Raw genomic sequence first — 23,206 nt, 5'->3', positions numbered from 1 at the left:
GTGGGATGACATTAGAGTTCATGTGGGATGACATTAGAGTTCATGTGGGATGACATTAGAGTTCATGTGGGATGACATTAGAGTTCATGTGGGATGCCATTAACGTTCATGTGGGATGACATTAGAGTTCATGTGGGATGCCATTAGAGCTCATGTGGGATGCCATTAGAGCTCATGTGGGATGCCAGTAGAGTTCACATGGGATGCCATTAGCGTTCACATGGGATGCAATTAGCGTTCACATGGGATGCCATTAGCGTTCACATGGGATGCCATTAGCGTTCACATGGGATGCCATTAGCGTTCACGTGGGATGCCATTAGCGTTCATGTGGGATGACATTAGAGCTCATGTGGGATGCCAGTAGAGTTCATGTGGAATGACATTAGCGTTCATGTGGAATGACATTAGCGTTCATGTGGAATGACATTAGCGTTCATGTGGGATGCCATTAGCGTTCATGTGGGATGACATTAGAGCTCATGTGGGATGCCAGTAGAGTTCATGTGGAATGACATTAGAGTTCATGTGGGATGACATTCGAGTTCATGTGGGATGACATTCGAGTTCATGCAATATAATGTACTTCATGGTAATCTGTCTACAACACTAAGCACAACACAGGCCGACGTATAAAATGTCAAAGATTGATTTGGCTATTCCTATGAGTGGAAAAAAAAAAAGCTCCTTGACCGGTCATTGGTGGAAAGATGGATGCCCAGATCCTTCTACTAATTAGAGGTGAAGGTTCTGTTTCTAGTGAGGAAGGTGGAATAAACATCACATAACATTCACCACCACCACCGTCTCATATGCACCGGTTAGGTAAGTGTGTGATGAGCCCTCTTCAGGGTGGACAGGGAGCCTGAGAGATACAAAGATTCTGCACAATGAGGACAATCTACCACCAGACCACAATAAGGCAAAGATAAGAACAAGTCCAGGGCCTAGCAAAGGATGTCCACTGTAGGCCTCATCACCACACTTCGGAAATCCTCAGCGCAAGACGAGGAGCAGGTCCCAATTCTGATGTTCTGCACTACAAGCTCACCGAAACCAGAGTAGGTCAGGCACTGCACAAAATGGAGGCCTACACAGCTGATTTCAAGAGAGAGGAATATAAAGCCGAGGGAGCGGAATCCCCCAATGGTTCTGGAAGTCCGAGGGCTCTCAGGTGCATAGCTGCCTTTACCGGCAAAGTACCTCAGTGCTTCAGAAGGACGTCACCCACCAATAGATGGACATACCTGGACTTCCAGTGTCCCTATCCTCCTCTACCTCTTCACTCCCTACCAATGTCCTCATCCTTTCCTAAGGAAAATTAGTTGGTGGAGCACTAGACCCCCAGGGTAACTCTGTGTCAACAGGAGTATCCCAGAGGTTCCCTTGAGTAGTCCAAAAAGCATTGAAAGGATGAGGAGAGCGCCACAAGAACTTGAATGAGTCCAGCAGGAATGTACTTTTCATGGCTAAAAGTCAAACAGCCGCTGCATTTCGGGGGCTCACAACTCCCCCTTCCTCAGGGCTTGAATACTAGCGGAGAAGGTGTTGGTGGAGCACTGGACCAGAGTAATCAGATGTTAAAATACGAATTTAGGGGCAACAGGGGTATCCCAGATGGGACATATATAGTCCAGAAAGCACTGCAAGAAAGGCCAACAAGAACTCATTTTTCAACAGCCAACGCGTTTCGGGGACTCAACTTCCCCTTCCTCAGGACTGGACTACTGACAACGGATTCAAAGTGATAATGGACAATAGTTGCAAATCTAAATGCATTCCGCGGCAGAGCTTCAGGTCGCCAGGCTGACAGCCCGAACCACTGCTTCCGCATCTATTTGGTTTGCAACCGGTATTGCATGGAATTTATTGTCAAGCCCTGAGGAAGGGCGACTTTCGAGCCCCCAAAATGGTTGCGCTCTCATACTTTCAAAGCTTTTTGGAGATTTCTAGTAATAAAATGGGGAAAACTAGAAAGAACATTTGTTATAAATAGTAAGAAAAATTCAATGGGTTTAGTAAAAGCGGCAAGGGAGGCTGGAGCCGGTGTTCTATCGAAAAGCTCCAACTCGTCGGAATCTCCAACTACCTCACTGCCGGGTACTTGCAAGTTGGAGATTTTCGACCAGACGGCGTTAGACGGCAAAACACAAAGAGTGACGGAGCTTCTGTATGGCTGCATGTTAACAATATTCAGCAGGCGGCAAACTTGACGAGGATTCTGAAAACGCATGCGCACTGCAACTGTACAGAGTTCCGGTCTTTCTGAGCACCGGAAGTGAGGTCGTTGGAGATTTCGATGAGTTGGAGCTTTCGACAGAACACCGGCAACCAGGGGCGTAACTAGAAATCACAGGGCCCCATATCAAAATCTTGTATGGGGCCCTGTGATTTCTAGATAAGTCCACCTGATAACCCAAACAGCCCACCTGAGGGGGACCCTGCAGAGGCCACCATAGACTATCTATGGTGGGCTCTGCTGGGTCTCAGGTGGCCGATCAAGCCCTCTTACCTGTCTGGCCGATCCTCTGTCCGCCTCCTCCTCCATGATCGCTTGGGGGCCCCACCTCCTCTATCGCCGGGCCCACCTCCCCATCGCTAAGACCTGCCTCCTCGATCGCTGGGCTCCGCCTCCTCCATCGCTGCCAACGACAGGCCCAGCCACCTCCCCCGAAGCTGCTGGTTGTCATCGACTCAGCGGCTGTGAGGAGGAGCGCGCCGTTTCGCATGTGAATGGCTGCGTGTTTCTCCTCACAGCCGCCAGCGACAGCCAGCAGCCTGAAATGCCATAGCGACCCAGGGGGCCCGCACGGCATCAGGGGGATGTACTGGCCCCATAGCGGTCGCCTGGGTCGCTATCGTGATCGTTACGCCAATGCCGGCAACAACCCGGGCCAAGCTGGCCACAGGACACTTAGGCTTGGGCGAACTGGCCAGGGGGGACCCCGAGCGAACCAGGGGTCCCCTTCCCAGGCCGGCACGGGCCCTCTTTGAAGAGCTACAGCCAGTTTATAAATAACAGAGCCCATAGATAAAAAAAAATTCTCTTTGACTCTAATATAAATAGAATGTCCATCCCTCTAAGGAATCCTCCACCCAAGGTGGTATGTGTGACAATTCATTTCACCGTCAAAGGGTCCCCATCTCAGGACCTGAATTCCCCAGTGTCCGGTGACTTCTAGCTAAGACCCGTCTGTGATTCCGGTGGACCGCTAAAGGTTTTTTCGGCAGAGTGAATCTTCTGGTGTCTGTTGAGAAGCCGTTTCTCGGTGAACTTTTTGCCGCAGTCGATACAGGGAAACCACGTCGTCCCGGTGTGGACCTGCTCGTGTTTCCGCAGGAAGAGCCTCCGGGTAAAACGCTCCCCGCACTCTGCGCAGCCGTACGGCTTCTCCCCAGTGTGAAGCCTGAAGTGGTCAACCAGGTAGGACTTCTGCTTGAAGCGTTTCCCGCACTCGGAACAGGGATAGGGCTCGAAGCCGGTGTGGATTCTCCGGTGCGTCATAAAACTGGACCTGTGGGCGAAGCTCTTGCCGCAGTCTATGCAGGTATAGGGCTTCACCCCTGTATGGACCACCTGATGTCGGATGAGGACCGCCTCCTGCGCAAAGCTTCTCCCGCACTCCGAACAAGAGAACGGTTTCTCCCCCGTGTGAATACGCTGGTGGTTGAGGAGAAAGATCTTGCGGGTGAAGCAACTGCCGCACTCGGAACAGGAGAACGGTTTGTCCCCGAAGTGCATCTTCTGGTGTTCGCGGAGAGAACCGCGCTGCCGGAACCGTTTCCCACACTCGACGCACTGGTAGGGCTTCTCTCCGGTGTGGGTGAGCCGATGTCTGACGAGTTCGGAGTTGAAGCCGAAACGTTTCCCACACTCCGAACATTCAAAGGTGTCTTTGTCGGCTTTGCCAGGCCTCTGGAGGCCCGTGTCTTGAGTGATGCGCTTGCCGCAGTCTGGACACAGGAAAGGAATCTTGTGCGAGTTGATGGTCTGATACTCTTCCGGGGGCAACTTCAACAAAAACCATTTCACGCACCCCGAACATACGAACAGGGCGTCAACGGCTCGAGGGTCTGCCGCCGTCATCGTGTTGTCAAGAGGATTCCCGCCACATGTAGGGGGATCTGGTGGCCGAAGGGCACTGGGGAGCCCGGGGTGGAGATTGGGATTAGGAGGTGCGGCTTCGGAAGAGCCGAATGTATTCGTGTTTTCAAGAGGACGCCTGACACATGTAGCGGGATCCAGTGACAGTTGGCTACTGGAGAGTCTTGGGTGAAGATTGGGATACGGAGGTTTGTCTTCTGAAGAGCCGAATGTCTCTGCGTTTTCAAAAGCATGCCCACCGCATGTAGCCGGATCCAGTGACAGTTGGCCACTAGAGAGTCTCGGGTGAAGATTGGGAGGTTTGTCTTCTGAAGTGCCGAATGTCTCCGGGTTTTCAAGAGGACGCCTGACACTAGTAGCGGGATCCAGTGACAGTTGGACACTGGGAAGTCTCGGATGAAGATTGGGATTAGGAGGTGTGGCTTCAGAAGAGCCAAATGTCTCTGTGTTGTCAAGAGAACCCCTACCACCTGTAGCATGGTCCAGTGACAGTTGGACACTGGGGAGTCTTGGATGAAGATTGGGATTAGGAGGTTTGTCTTCTGAAGAGCCGAATGTCTCTGCGTTTTCAAGAGGACGCCTACCACTAGTAGCATGATCCAGTGCCAGATGGCCACTGGAGAGTCCTCGGTGACGATTGGGATTAGGAGGTGTGTCCAGTGACAGTCGGGTACTGAGGAGTCCCGCATTGGAAATAGAAGGTTTGTCTTCTGAAGACACGTTCCCATCTCCTGCTCTACAATCTGCGTGTGACCCGAAACGTCCTTCTGGGGCCACGTCGATGTCTGTTGAGGAAGCGGACACGGCGCCTCCATCTTCTGATTTACACCCCAGAAATAGGTCTGAAGACTCGCTGGTCTCCCATCCGACTGCTGGAGATAAAGGAAAGTTTACACACCGGGTGAGGGATACACACGCATGCTCCGCACATATCAATAGACCCGCCACCGTCCACCCTCTTCTAATTATCACATGACTGGTCTTTGAATTTACGACTCCTGACCACAAACCGAGCTGTGCGGAGTTCTCCTTTGTCTTCATCATTGCCAAGGTTTGGTTATAAATGGCTGGAATCACTGAACTTAGACTCCTCCCACCTCTGGTTTTCTTGCTATATTATGGCACAAACTATTTTAATCTACCGAGTCTGATCCTTTATACCTGAACTCTGAGGAGGCACCTAAAACATGACTTAGGGTAAAGGTCATTTATATCAGGGATGCACCAATACCGAGTAAGTATTGGTGCCGATACCGAGTATTCGTACTCACCCAAAGGCTCTGATACCTTCCCCGATGCCAGAACTTCCATTTAGAAGATTTCCTCTGATCGGCAGTGCCGTAGGGGAACATGAAGTCAGCTTCCCGTGCGATCAGAAAGCTGGGTGGTAAGTAATGACCCGCCTCCCTGATTGGCCGGGAAGCCGGCTTCACATCAAATCAGCATCGAGTTGGCCGAACAGCCGGCTCCCTGCCGATTGGCCAGGAAGCCGGCTTTCCAGTCAGTCAGGAAGCCGGGAGGTGGGTCATTACTCGCCGCCCGGCTTCTGGATTGGCCCGGGGAGCTCGTCCGATGCTGATTGGCTGGGAAGCCGGTTTCCCAGCCAATCACATTCAAGCCGGCCAAATAACATGCAGCTGGCTTCCCGGGCAATTAGGAAGCCGGGTGGCATGTCATTCCCCGCCGCCTGGCTTCCTGATTGTATCGGCGAGAACCAATAAAAAAACATAAAATAATCGGTACTTGTAACTCGATACCGAAAAAACGGTATTGGTGCACAGGGGCGTCCCGAGGCTGGGTGACAACCCCCGCACGCGTGACGTCATCGCGCATGAACGTTGATCTTATTGACGCCAGGGGAGAAGAGATTGTTGGAGTCACAAGACAAGGAGAATCCGGACTCTAATTATTCCTCACCTGTGCTGATCTCTGGGGGAACTTCCTCCTCCTCCTCCTCACCCCTCACATGCCGCTCTTCTTTCTTAGCTTCCTCTTCACATTTAGTCCGAATTTCATTCTTATTACAAAAAAAAAAAAGTTATAAACGTAAAGAATTCGGAGAGCACCTTGTAAATATAAAATAAGGATAATCAGTCCCACCGACCTGATCGTGGTGAGGGATCTCCTGATCTTCCTGTGTGGAATCCCGGGAATACAGAGGACGGGGACATCTCTCTGGTGGGTTCCTCTTACTGGATCCATCTGTAGGAAACACACACACTGACTGAATACATTGTTTCTATGTGTGTATCAGATGATGGGGGATCTAGGTGGACCCTCCGTACTGCTCTCTCCTCTTACCCGGTGATGTGAGGGGCGGCTCATTCTCCATCACCACGTCCTTGTAGAGATCCCGGTGTCCTTCTAGATACTCCCACTCCTCCATGGAGAAATAGACAGAGACATCCTGACACCTTATAGGAACCTGACACACACAATGATACAGTCACCACCCAGACACATCCCTTGTCTGTTCCTGGATCATGTCCCAGAATTCCCGGCACCGCTCACCTCTCCCGTCAGCAGCTCCATCATCTTTTGGACGACTTCTAGGATCTTCTTGCTGTTGTTTTTTCTTGTAGTCACCATGTTTCGGCTTTCGCTCCATCCTTCAGATGCATGGGAACAACTGTTGAGTGTCACATGGTCACCAGATGTCCTCTTTACTACTTTGTAATCCTGGATATCAAGACATGATAGTAAATAAGAGTGATGTCATGTGACCTCCCAGAATCCTCCTCACCTCTGCGGTCAGGTCTGAGTGTTATAATAGAGATCAGAGTGATGTCATGTGACCTCTCAGAATCCTCCTCACCTCTCCGGTCAGCAGGTAGATGATCTCCAGGGCGAGGTCCAGTATCTCCATCATGTGACTCCGCTCCTTCTCTGTCTCCCGGTGGTCTAGATACAGAACAGGGTCAGATATTTTTATTCCCTAACACAATAGAATCCAATAAAAAATGTTTCAACAGAGAGAGAGCAGAGTCCTCCGGCAGAGCAGAGTCCTCCGGCAGAGCAGAGTCCTCCGAGAGAGCAGAGTCCTCAGACAGAGCAGAGTCCTCCGGCAGAGCAGAGTCCTCCGGCAGCGCAGAGTCCTCCGGCAGCGCAGAGTCCTCCGGCAGAGGAGTGTCCTCCGGCAGCGCAGAGTCCTCCGGCAGAGGAGTGTCCTCCGGCAGCGCAGAGTCCTCCGGCAGAGGAGTGTCCTCCGGCAGCGCAGAGTCCTCCGGCAGAGGAGTGTCCTCCGGCAGCGCAGAGTCCTCCGGCAGAGGAGTGTCCTCCGGCAGCGCAGAGTCCTCCGGCAGAGGAGTGTCCTCCGGCAGCGCAGAGTCCTCCGGCAGAGGAGTGTCCTCCGGCAGCGCAGAGTCCTCCGGCAGAGGAGTGTCCTCCGGCAGCGCAGAGTCCTCCGGCAGAGGAGTGTCCTCCGGCAGCGCAGAGTCCTCCGGCAGAGGAGTGTCCTCCGGCAGCGCAGAGTCCTCCGGCAGAGGAGTGTCCTCCGGCAGCGCAGAGTCCTCCGGCAGAGGAGTGTCCTCCGGCAGCGCAGAGTCCTCCGGCAGAGGAGTGTCCTCCGGCAGCGCAGAGTCCTCCGGCAGAGGAGTGTCCTCCGGCAGCGCAGAGTCCTCCGGCAGAGGAGTGTCCTCCGGCAGCGCAGAGTCCTCCGGCAGAGGAGTGTCCTCCGGCAGCGCAGAGTCCTCCGGCAGAGGAGTGTCCTCCGGCAGCGCAGAGTCCTCCGGCAGAGGAGTGTCCTCCGGCAGCGCAGAGTCCTCCGGCAGAGGAGTGTCCTCCGGCAGCGCAGAGTCCTCCGGCAGAGGAGTGTCCTCCGGCAGCGCAGAGTCCTCCGGCAGAGGAGTGTCCTCCGGCAGCGCAGAGTCCTCCGGCAGAGGAGTGTCCTCCGGCAGCGCAGAGTCCTCCGGCAGAGGAGTGTCCTCCGGCAGCGCAGAGTCCTCCGGCAGAGGAGTGTCCTCCGGCAGCGCAGAGTCCTCCGGCAGAGGAGTGTCCTCCGGCAGCGCAGAGTCCTCCGGCAGAGGAGTGTCCTCCGGCAGCGCAGAGTCCTCCGGCAGAGGAGTGTCCTCCGGCAGCGCAGAGTCCTCCGGCAGAGGAGTGTCCTCCGGCAGCGCAGAGTCCTCCGGCAGAGGAGTGTCCTCCGGCAGCGCAGAGTCCTCCGGCAGAGGAGTGTCCTCCGGCAGCGCAGAGTCCTCCGGCAGAGGAGTGTCCTCCGGCAGCGCAGAGTCCTCCGGCAGAGGAGTGTCCTCCGGCAGCGCAGAGTCCTCCGGCAGAGGAGTGTCCTCCGGCAGCGCAGAGTCCTCCGGCAGAGGAGTGTCCTCCGGCAGCGCAGAGTCCTCCGGCAGAGGAGTGTCCTCCGGCAGCGCAGAGTCCTCCGGCAGAGGAGTGTCCTCCGGCAGCGCAGAGTCCTCCGGCAGAGGAGTGTCCTCCGGCAGCGCAGAGTCCTCCGGCAGAGGAGTGTCCTCCGGCAGCGCAGAGTCCTCCGGCAGAGGAGTGTCCTCCGGCAGCGCAGAGTCCTCCGGCAGAGGAGTGTCCTCCGGCAGCGCAGAGTCCTCCGGCAGAGGAGTGTCCTCCGGCAGCGCAGAGTCCTCCGGCAGAGGAGTGTCCTCCGGCAGCGCAGAGTCCTCCGGCAGAGGAGTGTCCTCCGGCAGCGCAGAGTCCTCCGGCAGAGGAGAGTCCTCCGGCAGAGCAGAGTCCTCAGGCAGAGCAGAGTCCTCAGAGAGAGCAGAGTCCTCCGGCAGAGCAGAGTCCTCCGGCAGCGCAGAGTCCTCCGGCAGCGCAGAGTCCTCCGGCAGAGGAGAGTCCTCCGGCAGAGCAGAGTCCTCCGGCAGAGCAGAGTCCTCCGGCAGCGCAGAGTCCTCCAGGATAGGGGGCGATGATTTGGACGGGGGTAGAAGGTGACATCATTTGTCTGGCCACCTATAAAAGGCCTCCGGATCGCACTTCTAAAAGACCCATCGGTGCCTAAGATTGGGCCAGGAACCAGTACTTGAACGTCGGCGGTGCCCTCTGTATACCTATATATAGTTTTCCCATAACACACACATAACACACACATAGAAGGGTCCCTAACACTTCCCTCAGATTGTCATCACTCCTTTATTATTAAATCTCATCCTTACCTCTTCTGCTTCCATATCCACTACAAGCTGCCATATCTCTCCACTGTTGTCCACACCGGATGTTGCTAATAAAGTTCAGGAGCTATTTCTGCACAGCATACAGAGGGCGATGCGCCGCGCCGCCATCTTGTGGCCGGAATCGGGTACTGCGGCTCATCGAGTGGGAGAAATGCATTGGGTGGAGCGCTGCTTCCTGCGCGGGAACCCGGGCGCCCTCCTGAGGTCACACAGAGAACTGCACCGCATTAGATGAGCGGGAATTTGTATTATTATTATATATTATACACAAATGTAATCAGTGCAATATGAATAATCTACAACTTCACTGCTTTTTCCTTTTACAAAGCTTTTTACTGAGTTTTCAGCATTACCGTTGGGTAAGGGTAATTGAACAATTATACTAATGTCCCCTCCAGATCACCAGATAGCAAAACCATTTCCCATGTGAGGGGACAGACACGGTTGTAGTCAATGGAGCGACACAACAGAATAGCTGTCTGGACGCCACGCCCGCTTCCCACAACTAAAGGTTTGATTAGCTGGAAAACACTCTCCAGTGCTGGGCAACTCCGGCCCTCCCGCTGTTGTGCAACTACAACTCCCACGAGGCATTGCATGACTCTGACAGCCGCAGGCGTGACTCCCGGGGGCATGTTGGAATTTGTAGGTAAAAGGAGAACTATGAGGGGAGCGATTTTTACCTCATACTTCGAGGGGACGTGTGACCATGGAACTATCACACGGCGGCTCTATAGATCGGGAAGTGAGCGAACACATACCGGCGCTCGCTCACTTTCTGATCATCTCCCTGTCAGTCACGGCTCCCTGCAGGGATTCCCCCCTCCCCACTCCGCCAGCGCTGACTGGAGGAACGGACGGGCGAGGGGGTGGGCACAGCCGACTCTGCCTCTAGATAGGCAGAGCCAGATGTCACTCACGCAGCTGTGTGCATCTCGACAGCAATGTCAGGTTCCGTCCCGGCTGCGGCGTCTCAGTATATAGCAGGCAGTAGCCCGCCATATAGTGAGCTTTGAGTCACAAGAGGACGCTAGAATATGTCCTATGGGGATAAAAAGGTTCAAGCGCAGCCGGAGGGCCGGAGTTGCCCGCCCATGGATGACACAGAAAACGCATTACCAGTGGGGAAGGAAGGACAGCACATCAGTCCCTTAGGAGTATGTGGAGTCATCCGCTGGCCACTGAAAATGAACCATGAAGCCCCAGGAGTCGGTCCGCAGGCACGTCGTCCAGCGTCACTCATTCGGGTCACCTCAGGAGGTCAGAAATGTGTTTTTAGGGATAGCAACACAGAGGTTGCCCTTCATCAGCCTGACCCATAGGACTACCTACTGCAGGGCTAGCCAAACTCCGGCTGTGGTGAAACTACAAATCCCATAATGCATCTCCCCCCGGGAGTCACGTCGGTGGCTGGGAGAATCTTGCAATGCCTCGTGGGATTTGTAGTTGCACCAGAGCTGGAGGGTGCCGGAGTTTGGCTGCCCCTGGCCTTTTAAATACGGTCTTACTCCCGATCCCTCGCTGCTTCCGTGTCCTCTCTCTCTCTCTCTCTCTCTCTGGAGGTCGTCTGTTTCCTCTGCCTGTGGCCAGGGTATGAGGTAGAGGCTGGAAGGCTCCTTCCTTCTCCATCAGTGCATGTTGTGAATGCTCCATTACCCCCCCCCCGGGGGCATTTTCTCTGCCATTGAGTCTGTTCCATCAGTTCATTATAACTCCCTACACCATGCAGGCCTCTAGCACCGTATTTCCTTTACCAATGAAGCTCCTCTGGGCAGGTTTCCTCCTCTCTGTGCCACCGCCTGCCTGCCTTTGGCCTCCAGCAGTGTATTCAGAGCCATCTTGTGGCTGTACGTAGGAACTGCATGTGAGGCGGTGAGGAACTACAGAGCAAAATGTGGTTTGTTGTCCCTTCAGTGGTCAATGTGATACCTACAGCTGGATATATGATCATAGCAGATGTGCTGAGATCCATCATCAGCCCCAAAGTAGGGAGGCCGGGCCCCAAAGCAGAGAGACCGGGCCCCAAAGCAGAGAGGCCGGGCCCCAAAGCAGAGAGGCCGGGCCCCAAAGCAGAGAGGCCGGGCCCCAAAGCAGAGAGGCCGGGCCCCAAAGCAGAGAGGCCGGGCCCCAAAGCAGGGAGGCCGGGCCCCAAAGCAGGGAGGCCGGGCCCCAAAGCAGGGAGGCCGGGCCCCAAAGCAGGGAGGCCGGGTCCCAAAGCAGGGAGGCCGGGTCCCAAAGCAGGGAGGCCGGGCCCCAAAGCAGAGAGACCGGGCCCCAAAGCAGAGAGACCGGGCCCCAAAGCAGGGAGGCCGGGCCCCAAAGCAGGGAGGCCGGGCCCCAAAGCAGGGAGGCCGGGCCCCAAAGCAGGGAGGCCGGGCCCCAAAGCAGGGAGGCCGGGCCCCAAAGCAGGGAGGCCGGGTCCCAAAGCAGGGAGGCCGGGCTCCAGGATACAGGAGGTTAGAACCGCTGCCAAGGTTTAGTGCCTGGGTCCCCTTTGAAGTGATTGTCCCACCTCTTGTAATAGCTTGGGTGGTACCGGGACAAGACACGAGGGGAAAGCACCCCGCAGGGACACATACAGCAATAAACCACACTTGATAAAAAGAGGTTCTAACCTTTCCCACACTCTTTTGAAAAGGTTTTGGCTAGAGTTGGGCTTTTGGGCTGAAGTTCACATTCTGGGCCTCTCGGGATGGTAAATAAAAGGCACGTCTGTACATAACCCCGTATGATTCATGGAGTGAGGTTCCTCTTTAATATAAAAGAAGCTAGATATGTCCATGCTATGATGCTTCCAGCATCCTATGGCAGTCTAAGTACAACAGGCTGAATTTTGCGCTCGTAGCTGTGACAGGTCCTCTTTAGGTCCCCGCTTGTTCCTGTGTGAGCATCACCTCATTCTCAGGAGCTGAAAGACTCGTCCCCCCGGCGTGAATTCTCTGATGATGGACCAGGTCGGCTTTGCGCGTGTAACCTTTCCCGCACTCCGAACACGAATGAGGCCGCTCCCCCGTATGGATGACCACATGTCGCTTGAGATCGGACTTGTGCGCAAAACAGCGTCCGCACTCCGAGCACGGAAAAGGCTTTACCCCTCGGTGCCGCTTCTCGTGCCTCTGGAGGTCTGACTTGCGGGGAAAGCTCTTCCCGCAGAACACGCAGGAGAACGGCGTCTGTCCCGTGTGGATGACCTGATGCTTAACCAGCGACAGCTTCTGTGAAAAACCTTTCCCACACTCCGAGCAGAAATACTTCTTCTCCTCCGTGTGGAGCCTCTGGTGCTCCGCCAGGTACGCCTTGTGCTTGAAGCTCCGCCCACACTCGCCGCAGGAAAACGGCTTCTCCTCCGCGTGGCTCCTCCCATGGATCGCCAGGTGCTGCCTGTGCGAGAAACATTTCCCGCACTCCCCACAGGAAATGGGCTTCTCCCCCGTGTGGACATTCCGATGGCGAATCAGATAGGACTCCTGCGCAAAGCCCCTCCCACACTCCGGGCAGGAAAACGGCTTCTCCCGGGAGTGGACGCGGCGATGGCGCACGATATCGGACTTATGAGTGAAGGATTTGGTGCACTGGGAGCAGGAGAACGACTTCTCGCCGCTGTGCGTTTTGCGGTGCTCGTCGAGGCCGGACTTGTAGGCGAAGGATTTGCCGCAGTCTGTGCACGGGAAGTTGTGGGTGCTCTTGTGTTTGGAGAAGGAGGCTTTGTCGCTGAAGATGTCCCCACATGTGGGGCAGAGGAACATCTCATCACACCGGTGGGAGGAGTTGTAGGAGGCGGTTTCGGGGGGATCGGGGCTTAGAAGTGAGGAGGGAGCCGACGGTGGTACGACACTGGGGGGTCCGCAGAGTGGATTTGGTGGAATGCGGCTTTCCCGACTCATTTCTGCTTCTGACCCCAAAGCTGAAGTCAGACTCCTTGCTGAGGACCCGTCGCTCCTCCCCACACCTGCCGGGAAGAAAGGAGACGTTCATGTGACACCGGCACTCTACATGACAGGTCCTCTTCAATATGTTATTTGAAGAAACGAGAGTTACAGCTTAAAAAAGAGCAACACGGGGACAATGACACATTCCAGTCAGAGGAGAGGAGCCGAGACTTCTGACATCACATTACCAAGGAGTGTTTTATGAAGAAATACATACAGCCCCGTGTGGGAGGAGGGGGGGGAAGAAGAGGGGAAGTGGGACGAGGAGAGAAAAGAAGAGAAGAAAGTGGAGGGGGGGGATAGGTGAGGGGAGACAATGAGGAGATGAGTGGAGAGGAGAGAATCTACAGATGAATAAAGGAGGGGGGGATGGGCGAGGGGAGAGAATGAGGAGAGGAGAGAATCGAGAGATCAGGATTTCAAGAGATGAAGAAGAGGGGGGGATGGGCGAGGGGAGAGAATGAGGAGAGGAGAGAATCGAGAGATCAGGATTTGGAGGGGAAAGAGAGAAAATCAGGATACTAGTGAGTGGAGAGGAGAAGAGAAAGGGAAGAGGGGAAAGAATCAGAGGAGAAAAGGGCAGAGAATGAAGAGAAGAGTGGAGAGAGAAGAATCGTGAAATGAAAGAAAGGAGGAGAGAGGGAAGAGAAGATAAGGAGAGCGGAGTGAGGAGAGGAGAAATAAGAGGGGAAGGGATGAGGAGAGAATTTAGTGTTTATTTCTCACCTGTACGGATCCGCAGTGGAATCTCCTCCTCCTTACACGGCTCCTCCCCCATTGCACACGGCTCCTCCCCCCTCACACACGGCTCCTCTGCCTCTTCCTTCACTTCAGTCTTCACAGTAATCAGATTGTCGTCCTGAAACACAGATCCAGAAATATCGACTCATTGTACACCGAAATCTCCATCATGTCTACCCGCCGCGCCCCTCCACACATCCGAGTATGAAAAGAAACGCTGCAGCCTACCTGATCATGGTGAGGGATCTCCTGATGTTCCTGGGTGGGATCCCGGGAATACGGAGGACGGGGACATCTCTCTGGTGGGTTCCTCTTACTGGATCCATCTGTAGGAAACACACACACTGACTGAATACATTGTTTCTATGTGTGTATCAGATGATGGGGGATGTAGGCGGAGCCTCCGTACTGCTCTCTCCTCTTACCCGGTGATGTGAGGGGCGGCTCATTCTCCATCACCACGTCCATGTAGAGATCCCGGTGTCCTTCTAGATACTCCCACTCCTCCATGGAGAAATAGACAGAGACATCCTGACACCTTATAGGAACCTGACACACACAATGATAGTCACCATCCAGACACATCCCTTGTCTGTTCCTGGATCATGTCCCAGAATTCCCGGCACCGCTCACCTCTCCCGTCAGCAGCTCCATGATCTTCTGGGTGACTTCTAGAATCTTCTTGTCGTGGTTTATATCAGGTGTCAGTGAGGTACATGGTGGACTAGATGACCTTGCGGGTCCATATTGCTAATGGTTAGATAAAAAAATATCATATGCACACTTAACTTCCATGTAATGCCACTCATGTGTCCGGTCAGGTCTGTCATGTGACCTCCCAGAATCCTCCTCACCTCTCCGGTCAGGTCTGTGTCTTATGAATAGAGATAAGAGTGATGTCATGTGACCTCCCAGAATCCTCCTCACCTCTCTGTTCAGGTCTGTGTCTTATGAATAGAGATAAGAGTGATGTCATGTGACCTCCCAGAATCCTCCTCACCTCTCCGGTCAGGTCTGTGTCTTATGAATAGAGATAAGAGTGATGTCATGTGACCTCCCAGAATCCTCCTCACCTCTCCGGTCAGCAGGTAGATGATCTCCAGGGTGAGGTCCAGTATCCTCTTTGTCATGCGACTCCGCTCCTTCCCCATCATTGGTGGAGTCGTTTCCTCCTCTACACCCTGCTTTATAGGCCCGGAACTCTGCAGATCCTCAGTGTAAAATCACATTCCAGCCATGTCACAGAGTCAGGTGACTTGTATCCCTATAGAAATGTGAAGCACAGTGACATCTGGTGGCCATAAAATGACACTACACCCGCCATACACAGCCAGGTGACTTGTATCCCTATAGTATTGTGACGCACAGCGACACCTAGTGGTGAGAAACTAGTACGACAGCTATATTACCCGGTCATATGACTTCAACAGATAGCCCCAGTCGTCCCATCGTTCACATGAGCCCAATACCGGCACTCTTCCCCTGTGCAGACGTCTCCCAACTCACCCTCATTCAGTACACACCGTCAGCTCGTTTCCTTTCCTCGCCACTTAGCCCGAGAGAGGAAGTTCTGCGGCACTTCCGGTCTGTGCGTTCCACGCCGCGTCCGGGGTTTGCGTCCCACCGGGCGGATGGTGTCCTCTGAGCAGATCCCCGGGGCGTCAAGTTCTGTAGTTCCGCCTACACAAAGTGTTGCTTGGCAGTGTTGACTGGACACAAGCCTCATTGTATGATCTACTTCAAGTGTGGTCACCGAGTACACAATGCTTTTAGGAAAGGACGACGCGTCAAACCAAATGCAGGCCCTTCGGAGGAGGAAGGAAGGGCAGAGGGACTACGCTGACATCAATGTACCATTGCCCTGGCTAGAATACAGACACAGGGCCATATATACTACCTGCTTAGTTCAGCACCCACTGCAAATTCTTCTGTTTTTGCTGGATGTTGTTAATAAAGCTTTGTTATACAAGACTTCCTGTTTGTGCGTTTCACCGTACTTCATGCGTTCCACCGGGCTGGAGGCAGCACTGCCATCTTGTGGTCAAACTTCATACTGCAGTTAATATCCAAGTGGTGGCCAAGGTAACCAGAAGCTCTGAAGGCAACACATCTACTCACAAAATGCGGGAAAGCAAGGGAGACCTGTGACGGACGTCAGCTCAGGATTGGGGTTAATGACACAGTTCTGGATCCGTGTTGTCTCTACATGGCCACTGATTTGATAGCGTAAAGTTGCCGCACTCTCTACTGGGGCCCCCTTCCCACCACTGGGCTCCATAGCAGTTGCGCGGGCTGCCATGGCTATAGTTACGCCACTGGCTTACTGTGTTCACATAGGAATGACGGAAAGCCGTGCACAGGCCGCCGTGGTACCGTTAGTTCAATGCTTCTGTTCACTTATATCGTATATTCTGGTGGCAGTTCTTCCTCTGTTCAAATAGTCATCACTACCCCCGTTCTATTGCTCTCAATACGCTGAGCTAAAAGTATTACCACGGTAAAGCAATGTTTATTCTGTGTCCGCTCCCAGACTTCCTGGTGGCACGGTCAACATTCACATGGCTCCTCGGCACACCTCAATGGATCCCACCATCAGATATGTAGTGACTTCCACCCTCCTCCTGGTGGCATGGTCAGCATTCACGTGGCTCCTCGGCACACCTCAATGGATCCCACCATCAGATATGTAGTGACTTCCACTCTCCTCCTGGTGGCATGGTCAGCATTCACGTGGCTCCTCTGCACGCCTAAATGGACTCCCACCATCAGTTATGTAGCGATTTCCACTCTACTCCTGGTGGCACGGTCAGCACTCACGTGGCTCCTCGGCGCACCTCAATGGACTCCCACCATCAGATATGTAATGACTTCCACCCTCCTCCTGGTGGCACGGTCAGTATTCACGTGGCTCCTCGGCACACCTCAATGGACTCCCACCATCAGTTATGTAGCGATTTCCACTCTCCTCCTGGTGGCACGGTCAGCACTCACGTGGCTCCTCGGCACACCTCAATGGACTCCCACCATCAGATATGTAGTGACTTCCACCCTCCTCCTGGTGGCACGGTCAGCGTTCACGTGGCTCTTTGGCACACCTCAATGGATCCCACCATCAGATATGTAGTGACTTCCACTCTCATCCTGGTGGCATGGTCAGCATTCACGTGGCTCCTCGGCACACCTCAATGGATCCCACCATCAGATATGTAGTGACTTCCACTCTCCTCCTGGTGGCATGGTCAGCATTCACGTGGCTCCTCTGCACGCCTAAATGGACTCCCACCATCAGTTATGTAGCGATTTCCACTCTACTCCTGGTGGCACGGTCAGCACTCACGTGGCTCCTCGGCGCACCTCAATGGACTCCCACCATCAGATATGTAATGACTTCCACCCTCCTCCTGGTGGCACGGTCAGTATTCACGTGGCTCCTCGGCACACCTCAATGGACTCCCACCATCAGTTATGTAGCGATTTCCACTCTCCTCCTGGTGGCACGGTCAGCACTCACGTGGCTCCTCGGCACACCTCAATGGACTCCCACCATCAGATATGTAGTGACTTCCACCCTCCTCCTGGTGGCACGGTCAGCGTTCACGTGGCTCTTTGGCACACCTCAATGGATCCCACCATCAGATATGTAGTGACTTCCACCCTCCTCCTGGTGGCACGGTCAGCGTTCACGTGGCTCCTCGGCACACCTCAATGGATTCCCACCATCATATATGTAGTGACTTCCACTCTCCTCCTGGTGGCACGGTCAGCACTCACGTGGCTCCTCGGCACACCTCAATGGATTCCACCATCTGCTGTAACATTCATCAGTTATGTGACTTCCACTTTCCTCGCGCTGACATCAATGAACACCTAATCCATGTCCACAAATGTATTTGTTCCAGTAGCAGCAGCTGTGTCCTGGAATGATGTAGTCTGAGATGCCTTTCACCAGGAGGTCAGAGAGTGAATGAGGACAAAGAGGACCATTGGAACATTGGAGGAACCGCCATGAGAATTTACATGGACCACGAGACAATTATGTCCACGAGAGAAACTTGGAGACAAAGTGGGAGGTCTGATGCTGCTTGTATCGGGGCTGTAAAGTCCACTTGGTCAGGACTCAGAGGTCAAACCCAAGGTATGTAGTAAGCATACTCCAGGGGATGTTCATGATTAAAGCTGCAGTAGTGGTCTGCACAAATGTGCCGCATTTTGCGCATCTGTCATTGCGACAAGTGATATGGCGGAAAAAAGGGAGGAGTTCAGAAGCCATAATATTGCTCAGAGGGCGGTTTTGTCTCCAACTCACCCTGGCCATCGATCACAGAGTTCTCAACAGAGAGGTCCACGTAACTGGCCAGTCACCAAGGGAGTCATCATTCCAGGGAAACCCAATGCTTTGAGTATACGCCCATCTACCCAATCTTCAGGAAGTTTGCAGCTGGTGATGCTCAACCACCAGTGGAGATCTCACCAGATACCACATAACTCACAGAGGGGAGGAGCCACACTCCTGCTCAGTGAAGGAAATACTCTACCACCAACATACACCTAACCAAACATTGGATGACCCATCAGAAGGAGGAGCCATACTCCCGCTCAGAGTACAGGAAACGCCCTACCACCAACATCGACCTAACCAAACAATGCATGACCCATTGCGGGGAGGAGCCATACTCCTGCTCAGAATACAGGAAATGCTCTGCCACCTAACATAACCAAATACTGGATGACCCATCAGAAGGAGGAGCCATACTCCTGTTCAAAATATAGAAAATGCTTCATCGCCAATAAAAATCTTTCTAGGTATCACACGATCCATAGCAGGGAGGAGTCATAATGCTGTATAGAGTGCAGGACGTGGTCCACCGCCTATGGAGATCTCACCAGCAATAACATTAAGCACAGTGGTAAGGAGCCGTACTCCCACTCGAAGATTGAAAAATGCTTCTCCATCAAGTCCCGCCTCTTACTCACTAAGGACACCGGACATTTTCGTTTTACCACCACCACCAACCCGATGGTGCTTGGGTACGGCTGTCAGGCCATCCCTAAAATTGCTGACACATCTGAGTTTGAGGGGGTGGACACTCATGGGCTAAACCACTCCCTTGGCTTCTTCAGTGAGAAGACGGCCCCACCAGAATTCCAGGTTCTGCCCCCCATGATCATGTCTTGGTCAACAGGCAACAAGTTCTGCCCCCCATGATCATGTCTTGGTCAACAGGCAACGTGTTCTGCCCCCATGATCATGTCTTGGCCAACAAGTTCTGCCCCCCATGATCACGTCTTGGTCAACAGTCAACAAGTTCTGCCCCCCATGATCATGTCTTGGTCAACAGGCAACGTGTTCTGCCCCCCTGATCATGTCTTGGTCAACAGGCAACAAGTTCTGCCCCCATGATCATGTCTTGGCCAACAAGTTCTGCCCCCCATGATCATGTCTTGGTCAACAGGCAACGTGTTCTGCCCCCATGATCACGTCTTGGTCAACAGTCAACATGTTCTGCCCCCATGATCATGTCTTGGCCAACAAGTTCTGCCCCCATGATCACGTCTTGGTCAACAGTCAACATGTTCTGCCCCCATGATCAACGTCTTGGCCAACAAGTTCTGCCCCTATGACCGTGCCTTGGTTAACTGGCAGCATGGCGGCTCCTTTTAATTGCCATCCATTTGCCAGATCCAAACCAGTCTCCCCTTCTCCTTCTCACCTCCCCCTTGTGGCGGCATCCAATGGGCTGATTCCGGTCCCTCGAGTGATCACTGCTCTGTGACAGAACGCACCAGATCTCCTGGAACAGAGAACCATTCCTTCATGCCAGATCTCAGGAAGGAATTCAGAAGAAGGGACGGGTCTCTAAAAGATACCGATCCTCAGCCCAATCCATGTGACTGGCTCAGCGTTCTCTGTACAGCACTGCGGTATATGTCAGAGCCATATACATGTATAATAATAATACGCAGGACACAAACTTATCAGAGAGGGAAGAGAAGAGACCAGTAGAAAAAATGTAATATTTATTGGGATTTCCACACTGGATGTCCATCCGCAGTAGAGGGACGGCCTGCACTTTCAGTGGAGTAACTGTAGGTGGCGCTGTTGGTGCCTGGCCAGACTGGAGCTCTGGGTGAATCGGTCTCCGCACTCGCGGCAGGCGTACGGTTTGTCCCCAGTGTGGTTCTTCTGATGCCGATAAAAACTAGACTGGTGAGCAAAGTGTTTCCCGCACTCGGTGCAGCAATACGGCTTCTGCCCCCTGTGGACGGTCTGGTGCTGCAGGAGGTGAGCCTTCAGCGCGAAATGGCGTCCGCACTCCCGGCAGGAATAGCTCTTCTCCTCCGAGTGGCTCTGAATGTGCCTCTGGAAGTTGGACTTCTGCGAGAAGCCCTTGCCACAGTGTGAGCAGGAATACGGCTTCTCCGCCAGGTGGACCTTCTGATGCCGCATGTGATTGGACTTCTGGGTGAAGCTCTTTCCGCACTCCAAGCAGGAGAAAGGCTTCTCCCCTGTGTGGATGCGCTGGTGTTTGTTGAAGTCCGACTTGTGCGCAAAGCCCTTCCCGCAGTAGGGACACGCATAGGGCTTCTCGCCGCTGTGGGATTTGCAATGTGCTAGGAAAAGAGCTTGGTTCAAGAAACCTTTCCCGCACTCGGAGCAGGTAAGCCACCCCTGATCTGGGCTGGAGGCCTCCCCTGAATTAAGGCTCGACTTTTGGGGAAAAGAGTCCGTTGAATGGAGGCGCGTTTCAACCACCGAGACAGATGTATGATGGGTAATAATTCTGGACTGGGCAGGAAGATGCCTCCCGTGTGTAGAGGGAGCATGTGGTATACTGGCACTTTGAAGATAACGCGAGGCGGCCTTGTCTCCCGCAAATGTCTCAATGATGTCTTTCATTTTACACCGTGAAAGCGACAGACAATCTTCTGCAATATTTCGGCTGTTCTGTCCATCTGCGGGACATGAAAAGAACTTTCCGTGAATGCATACCCTTGGATGTTGTTTTATATGGTGTACTGATGGTATGAAGGAACGGAATAGACATTCACAATGCTCAAGAACAATCATCATCATCATCACAACTTTCAAGAGGTAATTTCCGCAATTAATCTGGAATCATTCAAGAGGCTTTTGGACGACTTCCTGAGAGACCGAAATGTACAGGGGTACAGGTACTCTTAAGAATGAGAACACTCATGGACTATACACACACACAACAGGTTGGACTTGATGGACATATGTCTTTATTCAACCTCAAATACTATGTAACTGAAAGATCACTCCGAATCCTCCGGGAGACCAAGAGCATGTAGCACTGGGTCCAATTCTGATCCACGCTGTGATTGAAGGGCTTGTAACTATGGTAAACATCATGTCCTCCCCTCCCCCCCCCCTTACCGATTTCATGTTGGAGGCAAAATCTATGAGCTCATAGCACACAGAGAAGAGGTGTAGGTGGTTACACACCCATAAATAGCTTCCCCATAGGGACACCCATAAATTGGGCTTCCGTCTGTGGTGGAGCGGACAACCAGCCAGACATATTGTGCACGCCCACACAAAGGGGGAGGGGTAAGAGGTTACAATGCTGTACAGAAGCTTCCCCATCAGAAAAGCCATAAATTGGGCTTCTGTGTGTGGCGGAGTAGACAAAAAAACAGATACATCGTGTCCTCCCCTCATTTACATGTTGCAGGCACAATCCATGTGCTCACATCACACAGAGAAGAGGTGTAGGTGGTTATAAAGCTGTACTATAGCTTCCCCATCGGAAACGCCCATAAATTGGGTTTCAGGCTGTGGGGATGCTGACAGCCAACCAGGTACATTGTGTCCTCCTCTCCTATTATTTACATGTTGCAGACGCAATCTATGAGCTCACGTCACATAAAGGAGAGATGTAAGTGGTTACAATGCTGTGCTGTACCTTCCCCATAGGGACACCCATACATTGGGCTTCCGTCTGTGGCGGAGCTGACAGCCAACCCGGCACATACATGAGTATAACTGACCTGTGCTGATCTCTGAAGGAACCTCCTCCTCCTTCCATGGCTCCTCACCCATCACAGACGGCTCTTCTTCTTCTTTAACTTCAACTTTAATATCAACCGAGACACCAATCTGGACAACACAAAACATGGAACCTTCTATCATGTCCACAGAGGATTTCAGGAAAAATGTTTTGTGAGACTTATCAGACCCACCAACCTGATCATGGTGAGGGACGGTGAGATCTTCCAGTGTGGAATCCCGGGAATACAGAGGACGGGCCTGAGGGATCTCATGATGTTCCTGTGTGGAATCCCGGGAATACAGAGGACGGGGACATCTCTCTGGTGGGTTCCTCTTACTGGATCCATCTGTAGGAAACACACACACTGACTGAATACATTGTTTCTATGTGTGTATCAGATGATGGGGGATGTAGGCGGAGCCTCCGTACTGCTCTCTCCTCTTACCCGGTGATGTGAGGGGCGGCTCATTCTCCATCACGACGTCCTTGTAGAGATCCCGGTGTCCTTCTAGATACTCCCACTCCTCCATGGAGAAATAGACAGAGACATCCTGACACCTTATAGGAACCTGACACACACAATGATAGTCACCATCCAGACACACCCCTAGTCTGTTCCTGGATCATGTCCCAGAATTCCCGGCACCGCTCACCTCTCCTGTCAGCAGCTCAATCATCTTCTGGATGACCTCCAGGATCTTCTTGTCGTTGATTCTCTCATCTATCTGGGAGGGAGGTGGAGGGTCCATGATGGGGCTGTGGCTCTTGCGCCAACCTATGGACACACAGTTGCGGCTGTTCGGTGCCACATGACTGCTGGGCTTTGATTCAGGTACATACACCTAGATAAGGAAAAAAATTACATTTCCTTCAGATGTGACCTCTCAGAATCCTCCTCACCTCTGCGGTCAGGTGTGTGTTTTATGAAGAGATGAGAGTGATGTCATGTGACCTCCCAGAATCCTCCTCACCTCTCCAGTCAGCAGGTAGATGATCTCCAAGGTGAGGTCTAATATCCTGATGGTCATGTGACTTCTGTTCCGGGTCATCCCACATATGGATCCAGGATGGTCAGCTGTCATGTGACCTCACAACCAACCTGCACAGAGAAGAAAGCGGGAAGCTATCGTACTGCTACACCACATGTCCCCTCAGGGCCACCATATGCAAAGCATTGGACCCTAGCTGCCATCAATCTCCATATATATGCATTGAGGTTGAAATAAAATTGAATATATTTATATATAAAAAAATATATATTAAATATTCCTCCAT

General features: G+C 53.1%; 3 protein-coding genes across 3 annotated transcripts in view; 1 reads left to right on the top strand and 2 right to left on the bottom strand.

The window, feature by feature from the left end:
* The window catches only part of LOC108788099 (zinc finger protein 62 homolog), a 949,422-nt gene that overhangs the window by 131,606 nt on the left and 794,610 nt on the right, over window positions 1-23,206 (top strand). The gene's annotated exons all lie outside the window — the stretch shown is intronic.
* The window catches only part of LOC108788078, a 50,099-nt gene continuing 30,071 nt past the window's right edge, over window positions 3,179-23,206 (bottom strand). The window contains exons 10-13 of the mRNA XM_018557811.1: window positions 20,057-20,441; window positions 12,641-12,813; window positions 12,361-12,472; window positions 3,179-3,836 (exon numbers count right to left, since the gene is read on the bottom strand). Coding sequence (XP_018413313.1) covers window positions 3,179-3,836; window positions 12,361-12,472; window positions 12,641-12,813; window positions 20,057-20,441 — 1,328 coding nt within the window. The remainder of the gene's footprint in view (window positions 3,837-12,360; window positions 12,473-12,640; window positions 12,814-20,056; window positions 20,442-23,206) is intronic.
* Window positions 22,548-22,999, bottom strand: LOC108788109 (oocyte zinc finger protein XlCOF29-like). Its single transcript, XM_018557843.1, has 2 exons — window positions 22,903-22,999; window positions 22,548-22,773 (listed from the first exon to the last, which is right to left on the bottom strand). Exons 1-2 carry the CDS (start codon window positions 22,978-22,980, stop codon window positions 22,555-22,557), a joined length of 297 nt encoding a protein of 98 aa, XP_018413345.1. The 5' UTR covers window positions 22,981-22,999; the 3' UTR covers window positions 22,548-22,554.

The sequence above is a fragment of the Nanorana parkeri genome, unplaced genomic scaffold, assembly GCF_000935625.1.
Source record: "Nanorana parkeri isolate BGI_ZX_2015 unplaced genomic scaffold, ASM93562v1 scaffold305, whole genome shotgun sequence".
Lineage (NCBI taxonomy): Eukaryota > Metazoa > Chordata > Amphibia > Anura > Dicroglossidae > Nanorana > Nanorana parkeri.
Note: the sequence above shows the minus strand (reverse complement) of the source record. Positions and strands in the feature narration are given on the sequence as shown.